Here is a 23,470-nt window from a genome sequence, read left to right as displayed (position 1 = left end):
AAGTAGAAAAAAAATTATCATGTGAAGCAATACACTTTATGTATGACAGAGTATTAGGAACACAGTTAGAAAAAAATACATCATTACAAGAAAAAAAGTGGTATTATTTCGAGGATGAAGTCATAGTCTACGGGTTGGTGATGTCACTGTCTCGGACTGAATGAGATATCAACAGAGCGATAATGTAATGCACAGCAGACTTTCGCAGTCATAGAGCCTGCTGAGCTTTAATCACATTCCCATGAATGTGCTCTTCTCTCAGATATCTGGAGGAAACCAGCTCCCTTTGATGAACTCAAGCTGCTGCTTCAAAGCACATCTGGTTATTAACTCGTACATTAAGCGACGGGGTCCGTTTCCTCTTATAATGAGGTGTTACTGGTGAAAAACATGTAACTTTTGGTGATTCACATCAACACATTTAACACATACTGTATAAGACAGACTGCTCTCATCTGTTTACTATGACTGAGTGTTCGAATGGACTTTATTCTCGTATTATTACAACTTTTTATGCCTTCGCGCTGGCGACAAGGCACAAAAAAACGGGTTGGGTCGGCAGCCAGTCTTGTTCTGTCAGACATGTCCGTATAAACCTCCTGGTGCTGCCCAGAGAAGAGCACCAAGCTTGAAAGGGATTGCAAAGCAGAGGAGCTGCCAGTTTAATCCTTTTTGTGTTACTTTAGTATTGCACATTTGGAAAACATCGGGGTTCTCACAAGAAACAAATCGAGAAAAGAGTGGTCAAAATTGAAGCAGCAGATGCGGAGATATATCCTGACTTTTAGTCTCTAGTCAAGCCCCAAGAACACTGGATGCTACGCTCTCCCATAATGCAACTTAAAGGTCACATATTATGCTCATTTCCAGGTTCATAGATGTATTTTAATGTTGCACTAGAACATGTTTACATGCTGCAATGTTCAAAAAACCCTTTATTCTTCTCATACTGCAGCCTGAGTCTGCCTGCCTCAGAGCCTAATTCAGCCTCTGTCTGAAAACCACTGATTCACAGCCTGTCTCCTCCCACTCTGATTGACAGAAAACGCTGACCAATCAGAGCAAACTTCCTCAACAACAACAGCGTGTTACTACTGATCTGTTCAGGAAGCCTCCTTTTCCACTGTTTCATTTTGGAATTGGTTAAACATCAGTGTGAATCTTACAGAAATGATCAGAGAAAGGCAAACATCTGCAGTCCTAACCCTGCAGTTTAAGGCTTTTGACAGTCAGATTTATGAATGCATGTTACACCTGTATCACATTCAGTCCGAGTTTGGAGAGAACAGCGATGGCGTCATTGCGCTCCATGTGTCTGAGCAGTTTAGCCAGGTGCCCTACCGTCCAGTCGGGGTTCCTGCTGGTGACCCCCTCCAACACGGCTTTCAGAGGGCTCTTACTCTCCTTCATAGAGTAGGTATAAGTGATCCAGGTGGCGGTGAAGGAGCAATGAGACGCCAGATGTTTGGTGTTCTTCACTCCCTGGCTTTCTGGATCCAACAAAATCACCAGCTCCTCCAAAACATCCAGGTTGTCCAGCACTGTCTGTAAAGGTGCTGACAGGATGTTGGGATCTACAGAGGAAAGTTGTGGGATGTCAAAATACATTATTTTGCCAATTCATTGCACTAGTTTATTTATGAGAGCTCAGTGTAATGATTGGTCTAACAATAGCGTAGACAGGCTGCTGCTCTGTCTGGGCCTTACTCATTGTTACTGTTCCAGCAGATCAGGATGCATGAACAAGGAGGAATAAAACAGCACGCACCTACCCATTCCTGACACCCCTCGATCTTAATGTCACAGACTGACACAAACATTTAGCAATAAATAGAACATTTAGAGATATCGGTGTCATTTCCACTCACTCAGAATGTGCTCCAGATCATTGTTACCAGGCAGAGCAGATAGGGGAGAGAACCCTGCGTTGATGTATGAGGATCTTCTGCTGAAACCCAACACTGTGTTCTGACCTGCATTAAACCCAAGCATGAGAGACACACATAGCTATAATCAATGCCAGAACCAGCCCAGTGTAATTACATTCCAGTAGAGAATCATAAAATGTTTACGCTCTATAAATAAAGACAGTCAGTGTTTGTGCGGTTTCCCAGGATATGATGTGTGCACAACAGTCATTCGTGCACTTTAAAGCTGCAGTAGGTAGAATTGGAGCAAATGTGATTTTAAAAAAAAGTTGTTTTTATAAAACGGTCACTATATCCTGACAGTAGTGCATGAGACAGGTAATATGAACAAAATCATGTGCCTCTGTGTCCTCCTGTGCTCCTAATGGCATCTGCAAGATTTCACAGACCGCAGGAAAACTGTCAATTACTGACGAACTCCAATCAAACGGTCAAACTAGGCAGCGCTGATCAAATATGAATCAATATTCTGTTACTGTAATGCCTATTTCTCGCCTCAAATGTTTTCTGAAACATTTTGTAGTGTGGGCAACCACAGGTCAAGGTGTTCTACTGTTTCACTGGGTGTCCCCCAGGGGTCAGTATTGGGTCCACTACTATTCATCATCTACCTCCTTCCCCTTGGCATTATCCTCCGTCATCACAATGTCCTTTTTCACTGTTATGCCGACGACACACAGGTCTACATTTCAACAAAACCCACCGCTGCCCTGCCACCCACCTCCCTCACCACCTGCCTACAACACATCAGGAGCTGGATGAGCAGGAACTTTTTAAAACTAAATGTGTCTCTGTCATGTCCAGTTGTCTTAATCTGTCTGTGTTTTATCCTTGTAAGGTGTCCTTGGGTGTCTTGAAAGGCGCCACCAAATAAAATGTATTATTATTATTATTATTACTGTTTAGCTGTAAAATTTGAAAGTTTTGTGACCCGGCAGCCATGTTGAGATCTGTTGAGGAAATACCAAGCACCACCCACCAGCCGGAGCAAACTTCTCATTTTCTAGCTAAACAGTACACTACAAGATGTTTCTGAAAACATTTTACACGAGAAATAGGCATTAGAGTAACGGAATATTGATTCATATTTGATCAGCGCTGCCTAGTTTGACCGTTTGATCCAGCAGCCATGTTGCATCAGTTGAGGACATACCAAGCACCGCCCACCAGCCGTAGCACAGCCAATAGGAACGCTCAATTGGAGTGTTCTCTCTGAAATGACCTGTGATTGGCCAAAGTCTCCCGTCACGGACTAAATTTTTCAAAGCCTGAAAACAGAACCATGAGGAGGTGCAGAAGTCTAGTTTTCTCTCAGAACACTTGAATTACAATATGCTGAAAGGTTATTATGGATGTTTGCCTAATATTGCCAAAAACATTCTGCCTACTGCAGATTTAATGCTCATTCACCTGTGTTTAAAACCTTAACTTTCAGTATGCAAACCTCTTTTCCGCTTCTTGTAGATTAAAAAAGCACATATCCCAGCAACCATGATGGAAATTAGGATGACTAACGGAACAGTCCCTGCAAAAAAAAAAATGGAAAAAAAGTTAAGGTGAAATTTAGACTTTGGAGAATGTGTTCTCAATCAAGCGTATTTTTAACTTACATTGTAGGCCTACATCATCATTTTTGGATTGTTGCAGAGGCTGAAATGAAAACACAGTGAACTGTTTGGGTAAAAAGTCATCTGACCCAGATCAAACAACAAAACCATCTGTCATGTTAAACCAAAACCATCCTACTTCAGTTCCATTTTATGCTTTGAGCTATCCCAACAAGTTACTGTAAAAGAACATGCAATCACTGTCATATTTTTGTACAAGTAGTATTTAAAAAAAATTTAATATTAGATTTTTTGTAAAACAAGTGTGAAAATGTTGGGAAGACTAATGGAATTAATTATTTAAAAAAGGACGTGGAATTATTTTGAATAATAATTGAATTAGTTTAACTGTTATAAACTTACTCAATTACTAAATGTCTAATTAAAAAAAAGAAAAAGAAAATGACTCAAACCAGGAAACCGGTGGAAATTTTGCAAGTGGGTTCAATTTCCTTCTAAGCCATGACGTAATTATTTCCTGCTCTGATCATTATCATCAGCACACACAAAGTAACTGACCTCTTCTCTGGCTATAAGATGACAGTTATTATAGGAATTACCTTTTTTGAGGTGCTGAAAAAAGTTGATGTTGGTATCATGGATGTATGTTTACGACCATCCATACTCACTGTGACAGGAACAGGAACTGCAGTCGTGCTTCTATAGAAATACAGAAATAGCTTTTACTTTGCATATACCACAAAGCCGTTTTTACCTTGAAAAAACGCCAACTCTATCCTGTTCTGTGGTATAGGTAAAACATCTCATGGTTTGGTCATACTTAAAATGACTTTGAGTGCAAAATAAATATCTAATTTGGCCTTTATTTCTGATATAACTTTATGCATTTCTCCAGGTTATAATCCAGATGCTTTCTTACCCTGAAGGTTGGCATGTTGTGTCAGCAGTTGTGTTGCACGGACTCCAGATGTTTTCCCCAGGCGGACATGAGGAACAGGCTTTACAATAAGCACCGCTGCCATCATTAAATGTAGAGTTGGCTGTACACTCTCTGAAGGGTACCTCATGTAATCCTCCTACATCATCATGGCCACAGTTATCGGTGACTTCGAATCCTGTGTTGTTAAAAATAACAATAATAGAATAGAGTAGAATTAAAAAATGCATTAGAATATAATATAATATAATATAATAATAATAATAATAATGACCTACCTGGCTTTAAAGAACAAAACTTGCATGTTGAAGTCTCCCTTTGGTAGTAGGTTTTCAGATCAGGGCATTTCTTAGAGTGTCCCATCGTCTTCATGTCTGTGCTCAAGTGTAAAAAACAACCCTGTATTTAAGATCTCAGCATGGCACCTCCCACTCCTGCCTGCGCACAGACATCAACAGGCAGGCTGTGTGCACACAGCCTGTCTGCAAGTATAGGCTGTACTGAGTATGAGCTCTTTGAATAAGTAACAGCTCTTTTTTCAAATCATCTTTTCAGACCATTATTATATAGATATCATTTAATATTAATGTGTATTTTCTGTACCTTCAGGGGTTAAATAAAAAGAGAGAAAAGATCCTTTTTGTCCCCTCATTTGTCTTTAGATAGTTCTCTTTTAATGCAAATTTTTGTGCTTTTAGTGTTTGTGAATTGTATTTTATCTCTATTTGTGTCTGTGTCTGCAACTTTGTGTTCTTGCTGCTAACCGTCTTGGCCAGGTCTCCCTTGGAAAAGAGGTTCTTGATCTCAATGGGACTAACCTGGTTAAATAAAAGTTAAATATAAATATATATATATATATATAAAAACAGGCTCTAACAAGGATGGAAGCTGGATGGTATATCTAAAACTGATAACATTAGTTGTCACATTTATCTCAGTATGTTTTAGGTGTAACCTAATAGGCGAGGGCTGGAGTCTAGGGACAATGAGTATCGGACATTAGGGATTAGGGACAGCGAGCCAGCTGATTCCACCAAAAAATTTGTATTTGAAATTAAAGCTGCAGTAGGCAGAATGTTTTTGGCATCATTGGGCAAAAAAAGCCATGATAACTTATCAGCATATTGTAATTCAAGTGTTCTGAGAGATAACTAGACTTCTGCACCTCCTCATGGCTCTGTTTTCAGGCTTTAAAAAATGTAGTCCGTGACGGGAGACTTTGACCAATCACAGGTCATCTCAGAGAGAGAGAACGTTCCTATTGGCTGTGCTCGGGCTGGTGGGCGGTGCTTGGTATTTCTCCAACTGATCTCAACATGGCTGCCGGGTCACAAACTTTCTAATTTTACAGCTAAACAGTACACTACAAGATGTTTCTGAAAACATTTGAGGTAAGAAATGGGGATTACAGTAACAGAATATTAATTAATATTTGATCAGCGCTGCCTAGTTTGACCGTTTGATCGGAGTTCGCGAGTGATTGACTGCCGGCTCTCATAGACGGTAGCTGGACGGCAAACTCCACATCAGCTCTGATTGTTCTTTTTGACCGGACACATTGACAGAACAAAGAGGCACATGATTTTTTCAGATTACCTCGCTCATGCACTACTGTCAGGATATAGTGACTGTTTTATAAAAATATGTTTTTTAAAATCATATTTGCTCCATTTCTACCCAATGCAGCTTTAAAATAATTGGATCTGCATTAAATACACAAACAGAGAGAGATGCATGAAATAAAACAGCAGTTCCATGCATTTACTCATTGTAATCATCTTAATTATTCTGATCAAAGTCAGACAATAATAACCTGAACATCGTGTCGTAGCTCAACAATGAACCTGCTGATACTAACTAATAATAATTACAAAACAATTATACTTTTTCCACATTTTATATCAAATAAAAAACAGTTTCGGGTTTGACATGTGGCCCTTTATCCTGCATGGGAAGTCTAACAAAATATGCTTGTTGTGAACAGTAGGCAACTCCAGGTCTGAGAAGTGAAGCCAATGCTGAAGTGCCTTAAACTTGCATTCTTCTAACAGCCAGCAGGGGGCGACTCCTCTGGTTGCAAAAAGAAGTCTGAATGTATAGAAGTCTATGAGAAAATTACCCAACTTCTCACTTGATTTATTACCTCAGTAAACATTATCTAAACATTTCTAAAAATGTTTCAAATATGTTTCACTTGCCATTTCATGGAAGTGCAATACTACATTGCTGGAGTATACCTTTAATTACAGAATGACCGGTTACAGATTCGGAGTCACTTCAAGGGAAAAGAGGAAGAGTGCTTAACCCAATGCAATATAGACTAATGACAAATTGTTCCCTTTCGCCTTTATGAGTCACCTCACCCTGTCAGTACCCTGAGTCATTGTCTATAACTCTAAGGTTAAACTAAAGCTTAATGTTACCAAATTTGGTTACTGAATCAGAGGCGCATGTCCCCATAGGATGACAGCTAGTTTTTTTAGACTTACAGATGACATGAACAAACGTGACCAACCACACTGTCTCACCATCAAAGTTAACTGTAAATAAATTCACTCCATCTATTTCCTTGCAATTAAATTCCAATCCTATTTTATATTTACATCTATTCATATCTACAAACCATCAAATGAATTGTCTCCGTCAAGTCAAATTTTATCATCCCACATAGGGAAATTTGGTTTCAGCCAGGTATACAAACCAGTGGGCAAGCTCTGGGTCCGAAAAGTGAAGCCAGTGAAGAAGTGCCTTAAACTTGCATTCTTTCTAACAGCCAGCAGGGGGCGACTCCTCTGGTTGCAAAAAGAAGTCTGATTGTATAGAAGTCTATGAGAAAATGACCCTACTTCTCACTTGATTTATTACCTCAGTAAACATTGTAAACATGAGTTTATTGTCTCAATCGCTAGTTTTGAGTCTTCTTCAATACAGCATGATGTTCATTTAGTAAATTATGGTCCCATTTAGAGTCAAATAGACCATAAAGCAGGGTATGCTTTAGGGCGTGGCTGCCTTGTGATGGACAGGTCGCTACTACGTCGTTGTCCGTTCTGGGTGTTGTCCGTGTTTATGTCATCTTTGCATTTTCGAGAGAGGGACCGCTGGCAAGCTGCTGCCGCGCCTCCTCAGTGATTTGTTTGTTTATTTGTTTATTTGATTGTTTTTGCTTCAACTTGTCTGCTGCATAGTGCTTAGACTGTCTGCTTCTTGGCAGAAGTAGTGCAAGAGCTTGGTTGTTCATGTGTGTTTGGCGCTACTGTGTTTTACTTTACACTCGGTAGCCTGGAGCTAATTTCGCCGGTAAAGGGTCTCCCCTGTGCTTACTGTGGCTGGATTCCCTGATCTGGCACACGCCTGGTCGAAGCTGTCTGCTGCCTATCCTGCCTGCTTTCCTGGGTTCCAAGTGATCCTGTGGTTCACAGCACAGTGTGTGGTCTCGCCCACTGGCTAACCAGCTAACCTGCTAACCGGCTGCACGTCTCAGCGGCGTGTTTTGGTCTCCTCGCCCGGGTGTAGCCTGCAGCGCTACGGCTACAGCCAACACACTCAACCGCTCCACCTCTACCTGGCTGGCTTCATAGCCTCATCATCATCATCATCTGGATTACAAAACTGTTGGATTATAGTGTTCTACAACTCTCCACTTCATCATGTTGGGCATCAAACTCCTCATCTGGATCGCTCTGTGTTTCACCGTCACAAGCGCCACCCTGCCGCTGAAATACTCTGCAACGGAGCTGCTGTCTCTCCGATCCCACTACACGATCCCTCCAGCTCTGCTTCCACATCGGGACATCCTCAAACGACCCAGATACGTGCATCGTGGATCAAGACGGAACTTTCAGTCCACCAAGCACTACAACAACAACAACAACACAAGCATTCCCTCCTTCTGGTCCACTAAGCCCCGCCACCCTCGCACTGCCACCCGTCCTGTCAATCACAGTGTGTTGTCCCCCCTGCACAAAGCAGCCACCTATACACCACTTGTCTGTTTAAAACTGGCTCTTTTTAACATCAAATCCCTTACTAGCAAGGGTTTGCTGATTAATGAATTTATTATGGACAACAAACTGGACTTCTTATGCCTCACTGAGACCTGGCAACAGCTAGATGATTTCTCCCAGCTCAATGAAGCTGTCCCACCTGGCTTTAATTACACCAGCAAACCCCGTGCTTCAGGGAGGGGGGGCGGTCTTGCTGTACTTTATCGTGACAGCATTAAAGTCTGTACAGTCACCGTCCCCCCTCATTCCACCTTTGAATGCTTAGCCATACAACTCACAGGCTCCACACCCATCATCATTATCACCATCTACAGACCACCAAAGCCCTCTGCCCTCTTTATCACTGAACTGTCAGCATTATTAACCTCTGTGTGTGCCATGTCCCCTACTGTCATCCTTCTAGGAGACTTCAACATCCACATTGACAATTCTTCTGGTTTTACTAATGATTTCACCTCACTCCTTGAATGTCTAGATATCACCCAATATGTCAATTTCCCAACCCATAACAAAGGACACATACTTGATCTAATCTGCTGCACTGGTATCACCCCTCATAACCTCACTAATGCTGACCTCCCCATCTCTGACCACAAAGTCATCCTGTTTGAAATCTACGCCCCCCTATCCAAAATAAAAGAGCAACGGACCATTTCCTTCAGAAACATCAAGCATATCAACCCCACAGATCTCATCACCCTTATTAACTCCTCCCCCAGTCCTCCCCCATCCTCCTCCCCTGCTGAACTGGTGAATCACTACAACAACTGTCTCTCCTCTTCCCTGGATACCCTGGCTCCCGTGAAAACCCGCACAGTCTCCTTCACCCACACCGCTCCCTGGTACACCCCTGACCTCCGCCATCTCAAAACCACCGGCCGTCAACTAGAGCGGTTATACAAAAAGACTGGACTTTCAGTGCACATCCAACTCTACACAGAACACCTCCACCGTTACAAGAACGCTCTCTCCACCGCCAAATCCTCCTACTACTCCAACCTCATCAGTACCGGTCAAGGTAACACCAGAACCCTCTTCTCAACAGTAAACCACCTTCTTCAGCCTCCGAGAACCCTCCCCCAAAATACCTCCACTGATCACTGCACTGCCTTTCTGGAATTCTTTGAAAACAAAATCAACACCATCCACCAACAGCTGGCCTCATCCTGCACCTCCCCATGTGACCCACCCTGGATGTCAACCTCCTGCCAACCACTCATCAGCACCCTCTCTAACTTCACACCCACAACGGAATTAACCATCACTGAGCTCATTGTTACAACCCGGCTCAAAGGTTGCAACAAAAATGGGAGACCAGACGAGTTTAAAAATAGTAACAGGCATTTATTTAACAAACTAACAATCAATAACTAAATAAATGTGGAAAGTCAGTAATCAGTAATGTAGGCATGTGTGGGTGTGTGAAAATGTCTGCTGCAAACAAAACCAAAACAGGTGTGCCAGCCAAGGAAGAGAGAGCGACATCTGTTGAAAGGTAGAGAGCTTTTATCCCAACCACACCAAGCCCAGGTGTGGCTCATCAGCCTGACAACCCTCTCCTGTAAAACAAAGGAGAACCAGCAAAAAGACACAGGACACCTAGTGGAGTGGAGGGGTCGTCACACCCCCCTCCATAAAAACGGTGTTCCCACCGGGAATGCCGACAGAGAAAACACTTCTAACAAAATACAATAAACTACATAGCCTAATAATTTCAAAAAATAAACCTTTCATACTGACCAGTTCAGTAGTGTGTCACCCAGGCAGCCAACCAATCACCACACTGCAACCCAGCAACTCCAACACCTGGAGAAGCATTTAAGAATTTACAGCATAGAGAGATTAGACAGTAATGGTACATCACCAGATATAAAATCAAGATGTTCTTTGGAGGGTTGGTCTATACATGGAAATCCAAGACTACGTGGTTAACATACAGATCGTCAAACAATGTGCAAGTATCGGACAAAGTGACGTGCAAAATCCCAGCTACCAAAACATACAGAACTGGACTTGCCATAAGCTCCAGCTACCAAAACACACAGAACGGATATAAGCGCTACCCAAAAGTAGCATCAAAAGGTTCCTCTACAACAAAGGCTCACTAGCCAAACAAGTCGTCCCAAGACGCACAGCACAAAGAGGCAACCAAACTACAACAAAGCTCACACCAACCAAGCCATGAACTGTAGCGCTTATGTTCCCACGGCTAACAGGCCAAGCTACCAAGTTGCACGTCACAGCACAACCAATGACAATTCACCACATCCCTCCTGTAACCATTTACTTGCCGACCATATGAACCACTATAACCTCCTGCAACAGCCATCATTCAGGTTCTCACAAATGGAGCACCTTCAGTGTAACTGGGTCCAACTACCCAGAAACCCTCCAGGCTGTGCAGAACTCTCATAACTGGGTCCAACTACCCCAGCCATCACACACTATTGGTCTAAAGGCACCAACAGAGCCAACAGACAGTGTTGCCCAGGTCAAATAGTGCACAAAAGAGACAATGTCTACCAAACTAATGTGGAAGTCTCCCCCTACCTAAACTACCCATCTTAAACTAATCTACCTCACTGAACCCTAGTCTTCATGCAGATTAGCGGGAGGCTCTTTAAACACTTAAACCAGTAGCCTCGGTTAGGCCCCCAGCAAGCTGGTTACCCACCTGACAGCTCTGGATGTGTCCCCGAGACAACTGCTCTGACCGCACACCACACAAAAATAACAAACTAAAAAAAGAAAACCAACGAGCCCAAATGGACCACATTGCTATGCCTACCCAGGGAAACTCCACAAAAGCTAAAAGTTACTCACTAGAGGACCCTGCAATCACTGCTGATAGCTCACACCTGCCAACCCGTGTTAACACTGGCTGCAGGACCAACAGAACTCAGTGCCACAAAATCACCAGCATGCACAACTCAATACTAACACACCAGAACAAATCAGCAACTTGTTATCCAATTCAGCTGCTTACATTCACCAAAAAAAACAGCAGAACAGCCTACTTACCACACTCGACCATGTCTCCCAAAAATCTAGATGCACAACTCAATTTACAAAATGAGGTGCACCTGCCGACTAAGCAACAACTGATCTCATTCATGAAACCACAGTCTCTGCCAATCAAGCATTAACAACTTGTAGAACCAACTGCACAATACCAATCTAAACTGGGTCAAACAAATTAGGACGAGCCCCCATTTGTTACAACCCGGCTCAAAGGTTGCAACAAAAATGGGAGACCAGACGAGTTTAAAAATAGTAACAGGCATTTATTTAACAAACTAACAATCAATAACTAAATAAACGTGGAAAGTCAGTAATCAGTAATGTAGGCATGTGTGGGTGTGTGAAAATGTCTGCTGCAAACAAAACCAAAACAGGTGTGCCAGCCAAGGAAGAGAGAGCGACATCTGTTGAAAGGTAGAGAGCTTTTATCCCAACCACACCAAGCCCAGGTGTGGCTCATCAACCTGACAACCCTCTCCTGCAAAACAAAGGAGAACCAGCAAAAAGACACAGGACACCTAGTGGAGTGGAGGGGTCGTCACACTCATTCATAAAGCCAAACCCACCACCTGTCAGCTCGATCCCCTCCCCACCATCCTCGTCAAAGCCTGTCTGCCCTCCATCTCCCCCATGATCACAAGAATCATTAACTCCTCCCTCACCACTGATATTGTACCCCCCACCCTCAAAACTGCTGCAATTACACCAACCCTCAAAAAACCCGGTGCTGACCCAGCTGATCTGAACAACTACAGGCCCATCTCCAACCTCACCTTCATCTCCAAAACCCTTGAGAGAGTGGTCGCCGCCCAACTTCAGTCCCACCTCAACTCAAACAACCTCCATGAACCCTTCCAATCTGGTTTCCGCCCCAAACACAGTACTGAAACAGCCTTGGTCAAAATCACCAACGACCTCCTCCGTGCAGCTGACTCTGGACTGCTCACCATCCTCATCCTCCTCGACCTCACTGCTGCCTTTGACACCATCTCCCACCCACTACTCATCACACGTCTGACTGATATTGGTATCACCGGTGTTGCACTCACATGGTTCTCCTCATACCTCACCGACAGACTACAATTTGTGAAACTGGGTAATCACAGGTCAAGGTGCTCCGCTGTTTCACTGGGTGTCCCCCAGGGGTCAGTATTGGGTCCACTCCTGTTTATCATCTACCTCCTTCCCCTTGGCACTATCCTCCGTCATCACAATGTCCGATTCCACTGTTATGCCGATGACACACAGGTCTACATTTCAACTGCACCCACTGCAGCCCTGCCACCCGCCTCCCTCACCACCTGCCTTCAACACATCAGGAGCTGGATGAGCAGGAACTTTTTAAAACTCAACAGCCATAAAACCGAGGCCCTGCTCATCGGCTCCAAGAACAACATCTCCAAAACTCAACACACCACTGCTCAAAACATCACCATTGATGGCTTCCCAGTACCGTTCTCCACCCATGTCAAGAGTCTTGGGGTCACCCTGGACAGCACACTCTCTTTTTCATCCCACATAAAAAACATCACCCGGACTGCCTTCTTCCACCTCCGCAACATCTCTAGACTCCGCCCATCCCTGTCCCACTCCAGCACTGAAATCCTGGTTCACTCATTTGTTACATCCCGGATCGACTATTGCAACGCTGTCCTCTCTGGCATTCCCATCAAACTACTCAACAGACTCCAAATCATTCAGAACTCTGCCGCCCGGATCATCACCCGCACCAAGTCCTCCGACCACATCACCCCCATCCTCATCCAGCTGCACTGGCTCCCTGTTAAATCCCGGATCGATTACAAAAACCTTCTGCTCACCTACAAAGCTCTCCATAACCTCGCCCCCACCTACCTCACAGACCTCCTCCAGGAGTACACTCCCTCCCGTTCCCTCCGCTCATCATCAGCCGGACTTCTGACCACCCCCACCTCACGCCTCAGCACCATGGGAGCCAGGGCATTCAGCTGCTCTGCTCCCAGGTTATGGAACTCACTCCCCCCACACATCCGGCAGTCCGACAATATCACATCATTCAAATCCCTCCTGAAAACCCACCTGTTTAAACTGGCCTACTCTCTCTAGAACTCATCATCACCCATCATATGTGTCTGTACAAATATGTTTCTGTCATGTCCTGTTGTTTTTAGATTATTTTATCTGTCAATGTTTTAACTGATTTTTGTAAGGTGTCCTTGGGTGTCCAGAAAGGCGCCACTAAATAAAATGTATTATTATTATTATTATTATCTATCACAGGAACATTATTATGGAACACTAGTGTGTCTGGTAACTGCAGAGCAACCAATTTATTTACTATTGGACAGTTTGGATGGCAGTAACTCTGAATATCAAGGCCTGCATGAAGCAAATGATGCAAAGATTATAGATCTGTCCGAAATGATGACTAAGCTAATTCAAAAGAGGAATTTCTGGCTGTGTATTATGCTGATATAGCTCAGATGATAGGAACTTGCAAAACACTGGACTGCCGCTTTCATGTTGCAATGACCACAAGACAGCATGATGATTGTGCTGACTCATTACGTATTGACGTCATTACACGTAAGGTACAGCGAGCCGGTCATTGTTGTGAAAGAATCATCGACAGGGTCTCTCATCGAAGGGGGTTCTTTCACAGCAATGACCCGCTAGCTGTACATTATCCCGCTTATTACACGGCTACTTACTGAAGAAATCAATATTTTGACACAAAAACGGTCCGCCAGAGTCCGACATCAGAGCTGCACCCATAGCAACGGTCTGCTATACATAGCATCAGTCTGCTATACATAGCAACGGTCTGTTATAAACAAATTACAGACTGCAGCATGCCATGATTGACCAATCAGAATAGAGTATTCAACCCAGCAGTGTAATAACTATTTTATATACTCCCATCCCCTTGTGTGTTTCCCGTCTGTGTGATCGTCTGCCTTGCCCTGACTAGTTTCATCTGTCCCTCATTATCCTTCCCTTCCTCAGTGCCAGTTCATCTTTGTACCAAGTGTAGCATTCCAGTAATTTTCCTAGTATTCCTGATTTTTATGATCAATGCTTTTTTTCCTGACCTCGTCCAAGCCTTTTTCTCTGCCAAATTTGTCTGCCTTTACCCCTAACTACCTGTGTACCGAACCTTTTTTTGGAAGACTGTTTTTTGTGCTATTGAGTCCTTTTGCCTGTTTTCTCCAGTCGTAACAATGATAACTAACCCTCCAAAAACACTGGATTGTACATTTCCCATAATGCAGCTCAGTAGGCCCACATCTTTATACTCCACACATTCAGTTTGTAGGCATAATGCAGACTTTCTATTAGTTTTTAAAAAAGTGTAAAGCCAAGATTCTTAGCCAAACTAGCAGCTTAGCTGCCGGTTGGCTGGTAACATTCTACCACTTTGGTGCAGACTAAAATAATTATTGGATAAATTGCCATGACATTTTGCACAGACAGTCATGATCCCCAGAGGATGAATCCCCTGACTTTTCCTCTAGCGCCATCATCAGGTCCAATTTGTCCAATGACATTCCCATCAACCTCTGCTCTACTTTGTGTTTATTTCTAATTAGCAAATGCTCGCCTGCTAATGCGCTAAACTAAGACGGTGAACATGCCAAAAAACACCATACCAGCTTAACATCGGCATGTTTGCATTGTTTTGTGAGCATGTTGGCATGCAGATGTTAGTGTTTAGCTTGAAGTACAGCCTCACAGTGCTGCTAACATGGTTGTATACCCTTGTTTAACCTTTGGAAAGCTTCCTCATGAGTTTTACAAGCTCACTAATACTCCCCATGATGAGTAAACTGACCTTTTAAAGTCAATTTACTCATTATCTGAGGTCTGCACTTAGACGTCAGCATTAAGAGGAAGTCAAACTGCAAACACTTATGTTTTATGTCTAAATGTAATCCCACATGCTGACAGTACTTACATATTTACTAACAGATAAAGTGTGTGGGGTTTTGTTTTCACCTTGTTAGTCTGTGTGTGTGTGTGTGCGTGGGTGTAGGTGTGTGTGTGTGTGTGTGTGTGTGTGTGTGTGTGTGTGTGTGTAGGTGTGTGCTTGTCATCATGGCAAAATGTGGTCTTGGAGACACCTTCCGTAGTGGTTTTGAGTATTTTGCTAGGCGTCTGTTTTGTCAACGTGATAGTATCACAACCGTGCAAGATGTGATGCCACACACACACACACACACACACACACACACACACACACACACACACACACACACACACACACACACACACACACACACACACACACACACACACACACACACACACACACATACACAAACACACACACACACACACACACATCACATCACGGCTGGTGTGATCACATCATAAGTAGTTCTCTAGTTTTAAGTTGTAATGAATATTATAGCCTTGTTCTGGTGCTTTTTTTTTACATGTTAAGTGTTAAATCAGGGTTATTTACTGTATATATTGTTAATAGGTTTATATAACCTTTGCAGCCCTTCCTGTATAGCTGAGAGGAGCAGCTGAGTCCACTCTGGAGGATACATTGGCTGTACTGCTGAGACAGCAGGATGATAGACCTTAGCTCCAGCTGGAGAGGATCTCCCTAAGCTTCCTCCCATTGTGGCTGCTCCAATGTTGCTTACATGCCGGCTAAAAACATTACTTTAAAAGGAAGTATATATAAGTAAGTGATTTGGATTTTCCAAGAAATACATTTGACCACTTTGCCGAGAATGTCTGTGCAGCCTGCCAAGCTATACTGAGGAAATTAAATGGAATTGTAGATGTTCAAATGGTCCATTTAGTAGCTGATCTTGATTGTATCACAGTTGTAGCAGTTGTTTAAGATCAAAGCCAATAGAAACCATGTATTGTTTTATGCGAAGTCTGGATATGGCACTAGAATTATTATAGACTAAATGAAGAAAATGAAAACAACTAAGGGAAATAAATCTGGTGGTGCTGAACTTTAATGCACTCAGAACAGGAAGGAGAAAGTAACATTCATGACTCCTTTCCCTTTTCCAGAGAGACGCAGAATCCCCTCTTCCTCTTCCGGACATCATGCCAGGGGCTTTACCAGAGCTTGCAACAGCCAAGCAACGGCATAAAAGTACCACAGATATCCCCTACCGGGGAAACGTTTGCCTGCTTCCACCTTCCACTCTCGGTCTCACAGAAACAGAGCAAGCCGTCTTGCGTCGCTGCTCACTGAGAGAGACCAATACTGTTTCACGCTACCCTTGCCATTCCCTCAGTGTGCCTAACATGGTCAGTACCAACCCGCTTCGTGTCATTAACAGTCCCCTCCACAGCACCCAGCTCTCACCTGTGCACAGCAACATATCCAGCCCAACTAGAGAGGTGGAGAAGCTGGCCAAAGCCCGGAGTAAACTCCTGGAGAGTGAGTGTAACCAAACCCCCACCCTTCCTCCAGAAACCAGAGAGCAAATTCGCTATGTCTCCAAGGACGGAAAGTGCCGCGTCAACCTGGGTCACATTTCTGAGAGGGGTTGTTTTCTGTCTGACATCTTTACCTCTTTTGTGGACCTTCAGTACCGCTGGTTTCTTTTTGTATTCATGATGTGCTACGTCACCACCTGGTTCCTCTTTGCAGGGCTCTACTTCTTGAATGCTTCCTTCCGGGGTGACCTAGGTCAAGAGCGACCACTCGGCAGTCCAGAAGGCCGCCTCGTAGACCAAAGACCCTGCTATTTAGGTATATATGGATTCATCTCAGCTTTACTCTTCTCTGTGGAGACGCAGCGCACCATTGGTTATGGCTCACGCACCGTGTCTCCCACCTGCCACGAGGGCGTGCTGCTGGTTATGATGCAGTGCATTGTTGGGTCCATGATAGATGCTCTCATGGTCGGTTTCATGTTTGTCAAAATATCCCGACCTAAGAAGCGGGCTGAGACACTTCTTTTCAGTCGCACTTGCGTGATTTCCAACCGTGATGACCAGCTGTGTTTGATGTTCCGTCTTAGGGACCTGAGAGAGAGCCACATGGTGGATGCCAAGGTTCGTGCAAAGTTGATCAAGTCCTGCCAGACAGCTGAGCGGGAGTTCTTGCCACTTGAGCAGACGGAGATTGACCTCGGTTATGAAACTGGGTCGGACCGACTCTTCCTGGTGGAGCCTCAAGTGATTCAGCAAAATATTGGCTCTAACAGTCCACTGTGGGAACTGGGCCCTCAGCAGCTTAGGCGACAGCAGTTTGAGATAATCGTTATCTTGGAGGGAATTGTTGAAGCTACAGGTGAGTAATCAATAAAAGCAGGAGTCAACAAGAGATACAGAATCACACAAATAAAGCGGATGTAAAGCTTTTCATTCAACATGTGTTCTTACTTTACCCCAGTGGTTTATAGCAACGCACAGTTTTGGTTTCTGCTTCCACTCCATCCATATTTTTGTGGTATTTTATTGCAAAGATGCTGGCATTGAGACATGACATCAGCAATTTCACTGGGACTTTTCTTCAGTGGTTGGTTCCCTGTAAGCAGTTCACCTCAAGGTCTGCTGGAGACATGTTATTTTAACACCACAAGGGACAATCCCAAACCCTCACTGATTTGACTGGAAACAGAAATCTCAACAATGTCTGAACACCACAAGGGGTATGTGAAAATAACATGTTGTTTGTAACCGATTTACTTCCATTGCTTCTGTAAAAGTTGACAGGGCAATGGTTCACATCCAATCATTTGCCAACTATACTGCTCATTTACTGCCTATTCACAAAATATACATTTGAAGATACATTTATACATTACATTTTTCGCTCAATGCAGTCAGGAAAAGTCTGTATTCCTTGGGAGAGTGTTACATTCATTGCATTATTCATTGATATGTGTAGTTCAATATTGTGGTGCTTTGCTCCTCGGGGTCACCCTAACCTGACTGCCTAGAACAGTCAGTACCAAAACAGGAAAAGGGATTATTGCCAACTGAGTGAGAGACATTTCATTTCCTGTTTTTCAAAAAACCTTGTGTGCCTTCAGACTTTTAACATTTAGGTTCGCCATGATCATGGTTACCTTAACAAAAGGAGTTGTAGGACATATATTCACTTTCTTGCAGAAAGTTAGATGGAAAGATTGTTCTGATATCTTTTGAAGTGAATAATATGTGTATAAAAATACAGATTATATGTATTTGTACCTGAAAAAAATTAAATTTGCAATATTTTTTTTCAGCATCAGTGTCTGTAGGTATTCCTTTCAGGCTGTATACAGCCCTGACAACCTTTACCTAATTAGGTAAGGCAGCCTATATGTAGCCTGAAAGGCAAAACAATTTGCAAAGCACTCACTGTTGCTGTTTTAACGAGCTGGGGACAGAAATAAGTGACAGGGGAAAACATAGGCTTATACAAAAAGCTCATTGTAGATAACCCAACTTTCTGGAAAACAAAGTGCCATTTCAGGAAACACAGCATTTACAGTTTTTGTCCATGTTTTCTATCAAACAAATTGAAAACAGCTGTGTGTGTGTGAATAGAAAGGCCTCTAACTCTCAGTGAACCCAGTAAACCTGCCTGCAGATGTGAGAGATGTTCTCACTGAGAACACAGCAGAGAAAGAGGGAGAAGAGGAAGAGCAGCAAAAGCAACAACGCTGATTATTCCTAATGAAATTCGAGCATTGACAAGGATTTACTTGATATAACCGGCAATTTTTTCAATGCTGATTAGCCAGGGACAACTTAGCCTGTGATGTTGACGAAGTAGAATGATCAGATGCAAATTATAGAGAGGATCCAGCACCTTAACCTTCTGTTTTTATTCTGTAAGTGTGCCAGTTAACATTTACTTATTTTCTCATTATTTTGGCTGCCGAGGCTATTTTTTTTCCATTCTCCTTTCATTTGTGTTGTCAGTTAGAACATTTCTTGCAATAGGCTATAAATGTGTGTAATCATGAGTATGCTTCCAAATGATGAATATTTATTTAGTTTCCATGTATACATTCTGACAGTTGTTTGTAAAAAAGGTTGATTGAGTGCAGTGATTAATACATGCGTGCCTACATATATCTTTGTTTTGATTATGGGAAGTGTGTGTGTGTAAAGATAAGAAATGTTCAATCTTTTATTGTGTCTAAATTGTACTGTATTGTACAACGTATCTCCAGGAAAGGGCAACAAGGTCCCTGCACCCGTCCACTCCAGTAGAAAAAATAAATAAATCATGCCCTCAATGTCAATGCCAGCTGCTCACTGCTGTACAAATAAAAAAGTTATTCAGGTAGCAAATTCCATGGAAACTGGATGCTTAAGTTTCCAGGAAATCTGAATGTTCTTTCTTTGCTTTATGAGACAGAGTGCGCTGCAGTGACCTGAATCAGACAATTGGGGAATTCGGTGGTTTCCTACATGTGTCAAAAGACAAAACAAAACAAAACAGAAGAGCTTAACTGGAAGTGACTACCTACGTTACAGACAAAACATGACTTCTCCAAAGTTTGTGAGTAATGAGAAAGTTTGTGACCCGGCAGCCATGTGGAGATAGGTTGAGGAAATACCAAGCACCGCCAACCAGCTGGAGCAAACGTTCTAATTTTACAGTTAAACAGTACACTACAAGATGTTTCTGAAAACATTTTACGTGAGATATACATTACAGTAACAAAATATTAATTCATTATCTGATCAGTTTTGACTGTTTGATTGGAGTTTGCAAGTGATTGACAGCTGCTTCAGAGATGGCAGGCTCCAGCTCGGCTCTGATTGGTTGTTTTCCTCCGGTCTGTGAAATCTTGCGGATGCCATTATAGGAGCACCGGAGGACACAGAGGCAAATGATTTTTTTTTTCAGATTACCTGTCTCATTGACTACTGTCAGAATATAGTGACTGTTTTATAAAAATTACTTTTTTTAATTTGCTCCAATTCTACCCACTGCAGCTTTAAGTGTATGTAGGACACAATTGATCCAGTAGGTGTCACCCTTGTGCGTTGGGTCATGTACAGGCTGTATGTAGGAACAGGTGAAAGCTGTGTTGTTGTTGTAATGGTGGAAAGTTTGGCAGTATGGAGATTTATGGACAGTCGTGGTGGATTATTGCATGTAACACTGTGAAGACTGAAGATGAGCGGTGAGCAATTCTTATTCCAACAAAGACAAAGGAACATAATTGCTGTCTGGTTATTGCAGGAGGGGATACTGTAGGGAAAACAAACCAAACACGTTTTCACTGAATGTTTTGCAGATATGTTCAGTATCAACTATGCGATTTGGTATATTCATTAAAATGTTTCCTCATTATGGTGATAAAAAAATAGTATTTTCTCTTGCAAATGAATAGTATGTGATTTGTGGGAGACAGGTTATATAGGGACAATCATTTTTCATAGCTTACAGCAGCACCCAAAAGACACTGAACTTTTTCATGGAAGACTTTTTGACATGTCACTATGGAGTCATAGGAGTGCCATAATAAAGAATAAATCTGTAAAAGAATAAGACAATAAATGTGGAAATATAAAGAGGTATAAATAAAAGAATATATAAGTAAATAGATAAATGTGGAATAAATAAAATGCTTATGATTATTCTCTTATTTGTTTTTAAATTTCCCCATTTGTTAATTATTGATATTTGTTATCTTTATTTACTTAGGCTATATATTCTTTTTATTTATTCCTCATTATATTTCCACATTTATTTATTTACTTATATATTTTTTTATGTATTCCTCTTTATATTTCTACGCATATTTTCTTTTACAGATGTATTCTTTATTATGGCACTCCTATATGTATATATAAGCTTGTATTCTTGTATTTTTCCTGATGTGCGATCTTAAAATATCTTCTAATCTTTTTTTCCAGCAGTGTTCTCTCCAATTTGTGGAGTTAGTGGAGGACCATTTAAAAAACTGCAAATTTGCCCCTATACCTCCTCAGAAAGCCCTATTCCTGTTTCTTTTTCCCACTTTTCTTTAATGTAAAAGGTGTTTAAATGTGTAACATAAAAGAGCGCATTGTACAATCTAGAGATGTTTGGTATTGAACTGCAGGCTGATTTCAGGATTTTATAAAACTCAGATTCTGCTGTTTATAAGTCTGTAATTCTGCACTTCTGATTGAAATAATGCTCTACTTGGAGGTATCTGAAAAAGTCTTTCTGCTCTATAGGTTATGTTTGGAGTAGTTGACTGTTTTCAAGTGTGGAGATTCAAACACATAGTGACATCTTGTGGCAAATGATGTGTACTTCAATTCTTGTTAAATAGTGATGCATTTAACATGTTTGACAGAACACTAACATCTCATCACTTTTATACACAGGCATGATGTGCCAGGCCAAAACGTCCTACATTGAAGCGGAGATCGAATGGGGCGCTCGCTTCGAACCCTGCATGACACTGGAGAAGGGCTCGTTCAGGGTAGACCTGCGTCGGTTCCACACCACCTACCAGGTACCGCTGCCTAACTGCAGTGCCAGCCAGGCGCAGCAGTTAATGTCTCTGGCAGATTGCAAACTCCAAGACTCCAAAGTCAGCAGAGACTGGGGGTCCTGGGCAGAGGGGATGGTAGAGGAGGACAAAGGCAAGCAACCGTCTTACGGAGGATTCAGTATTGATAACATTCTGGAGGAGAGAGCATCTGAGGGCACTGAAAGTGAAGGGAGTGCAGAGAAAAGCTTGCCATAACAGCAGCTGATACAAAATATGACATACTTTGATAGACCTTTTGTCCACAGAAAACATATTGACATGTCACAGTAGAAGAAGCACAGGTGTAAATAATGAAATGAATGATGGCTGAATTGACCGTTACCTAAACCTAGCCCTTAGATACTGCTGTCTTTCCAATCTAGCTCTGCACATGCATTTTACAATACCAAAGCAGGTTTACAACTTCTAATTAGTCGTAAGTTTTTAACCTATAGGTCCTTGATTTCAGACAGAGGTATAGACACAAGCAGGCGTCTTATTTTGAACCAGTTTTCCCTACTGAAATGACAACCATGGCAGCTCAATGACTTGGTTGAAAACACCTTGTCTCCGGCTAACTGTTTAATGTGTCCAGCTTACTTGTTTTAAATTGAGAACCCTGTAAAATGAGTTTCATTAAATATGCACTTGATGGCTACATGCATGATATTGTAAAGCTGTATGTCCTCAGCATCCTCACCAGTTGATAATCCACAGAGAGCAGTCTTCCATAGTCTTTTATTTAACATTTATATCTGCAGTACACCTTTGAGCCACAGGAGGGAGCCTGCATGTTTGTATTGATCTGATAATTGTAGCATACTTATAACACTGAATCTAATATGAAAGGTTAGTGTACATTCTGGTTGTTTTACTGATGAGAGAAAAAAACGAGAGCCTGTTAACTCCACCTAAATGCAGTTATTTGGTCTCATTTATAAAGTATTTAACATGTGTATATGTTTAAATAACACATGCATAAAACAAAGTTGTGATTTATCAAATGTGTATCTCTTTGAATTGACTGGTTTACCTATTCAAGATGATATAAGGTGATATGCAAATGTCAGTATAGATGGTCAGGAACGTTCATTATGCACACAAATTTGCTCTTCTTAAGATTTATAGATAAGGACTATTGTGAATTGCGTCGCGAGGGTTTGTCATTTTTAAAAAGTGGGTCCCTAGAAAAAAAAGTTTGGGAAACACTGATGTAGAGGACATAAAAATAAACAGCTGTATACTTGTAGTGAAGTGTAGATATATATTTTGGCCTAATTAGTATTTTAAGTGTCGAGTAAAAAAGTAAAAAAAGTTCTTTTTTTATTTATGTGACCTGTTAACCCTCAAATTAATGCTAATGATGTGCTCCTTGGCCTTCGAAATAACACTCATTGTCTACTGTAGGTAACTATTTCAGTTTACATTATAGCTGATAAACACACTGTTTAATTTATTCCTTGTGTTTTTGGTGGTGGAACGGCTAAAAAAAACCTTTAAACTGTACATATGCCCAGTCTTGCTCTTACTACTGCCCCATGAACACTGTTTCAGCATGTGGAGAGGTCCTCACGTT

At 42.1% G+C, this 23,470-nt stretch overlaps 2 protein-coding genes across 3 annotated transcripts; one reads left to right on the top strand and one right to left on the bottom strand.

The window, feature by feature from the left end:
* Positions 1-14: 14 nt before the first annotated feature.
* Positions 15-4,854, bottom strand: igflr1 (IGF-like family receptor 1). 2 transcript variants are annotated; one of them, XM_074654056.1, is made up of 7 exons: positions 4,712-4,854; positions 4,416-4,611; positions 4,096-4,195; positions 3,539-3,578; positions 3,373-3,453; positions 1,869-1,973; positions 15-1,574 (listed from the first exon to the last, which is right to left on the bottom strand). In XM_074654056.1, the coding sequence occupies exons 1-7, from the start codon at positions 4,803-4,805 to the stop codon at positions 1,249-1,251; spliced, it is 942 nt and encodes a 313-aa protein (XP_074510157.1). In that variant the 5' UTR covers positions 4,806-4,854; the 3' UTR covers positions 15-1,248. The 2 variants fall into 2 exon arrangements, with proteins under 2 accessions (XP_074510157.1, XP_074510158.1); XM_074654057.1 differs by having other exon boundaries at positions 4,165-4,195; positions 4,712-4,853.
* An 11,262-nt stretch (positions 4,855-16,116) lies between these two features.
* kcnj20 (potassium inwardly rectifying channel subfamily J member 20) lies at positions 16,117-22,130 on the top strand. The gene is made up of 2 exons (XM_074654038.1): positions 16,117-17,711; positions 21,746-22,130. Exons 1-2 carry the CDS (start codon positions 16,514-16,516, stop codon positions 22,108-22,110), a joined length of 1,563 nt encoding a protein of 520 aa, XP_074510139.1. The 5' UTR covers positions 16,117-16,513; the 3' UTR covers positions 22,111-22,130.
* Positions 22,131-23,470: the final 1,340 nt, after the last annotated feature.

The sequence above is a fragment of the Sebastes fasciatus genome, chromosome 12 (genome assembly GCF_043250625.1).
Source record: "Sebastes fasciatus isolate fSebFas1 chromosome 12, fSebFas1.pri, whole genome shotgun sequence".
Lineage (NCBI taxonomy): Eukaryota > Metazoa > Chordata > Actinopteri > Perciformes > Sebastidae > Sebastes > Sebastes fasciatus.
This window is presented reverse-complemented; position numbering and strand designations above follow the sequence as displayed.

Bases quoted from the DNA above. Each gene is read 5' to 3' on its own strand.
- igflr1 (XM_074654056.1), bottom strand. From the start codon at position 4,805: ATGAAGACGATGGGACACTCTAAGAAATGCCCTGATCTGAAAACCTAC. The intron at 3,454-3,538 runs GTAAGTTAAAAA...TTTTTTTTGCAG, and splicing joins TGATGATGTAGGCCTACAAT to GGACTGTTCCGTTAGTCATC. The intron at 1,575-1,868 runs GTGAGTGGAAAT...TTTCCTCTGTAG, and splicing joins TGATCTGGAGCACATTCTGA to ATCCCAACATCCTGTCAGCA.
- kcnj20 (XM_074654038.1), top strand. From the start codon at position 16,514: ATGCCAGGGGCTTTACCAGAGCTTGCAACAGCCAAGCAACGGCATAAA. The intron at 17,712-21,745 runs GTGAGTAATCAA...TTTTATACACAG, and splicing joins GGGAATTGTTGAAGCTACAG to GCATGATGTGCCAGGCCAAA.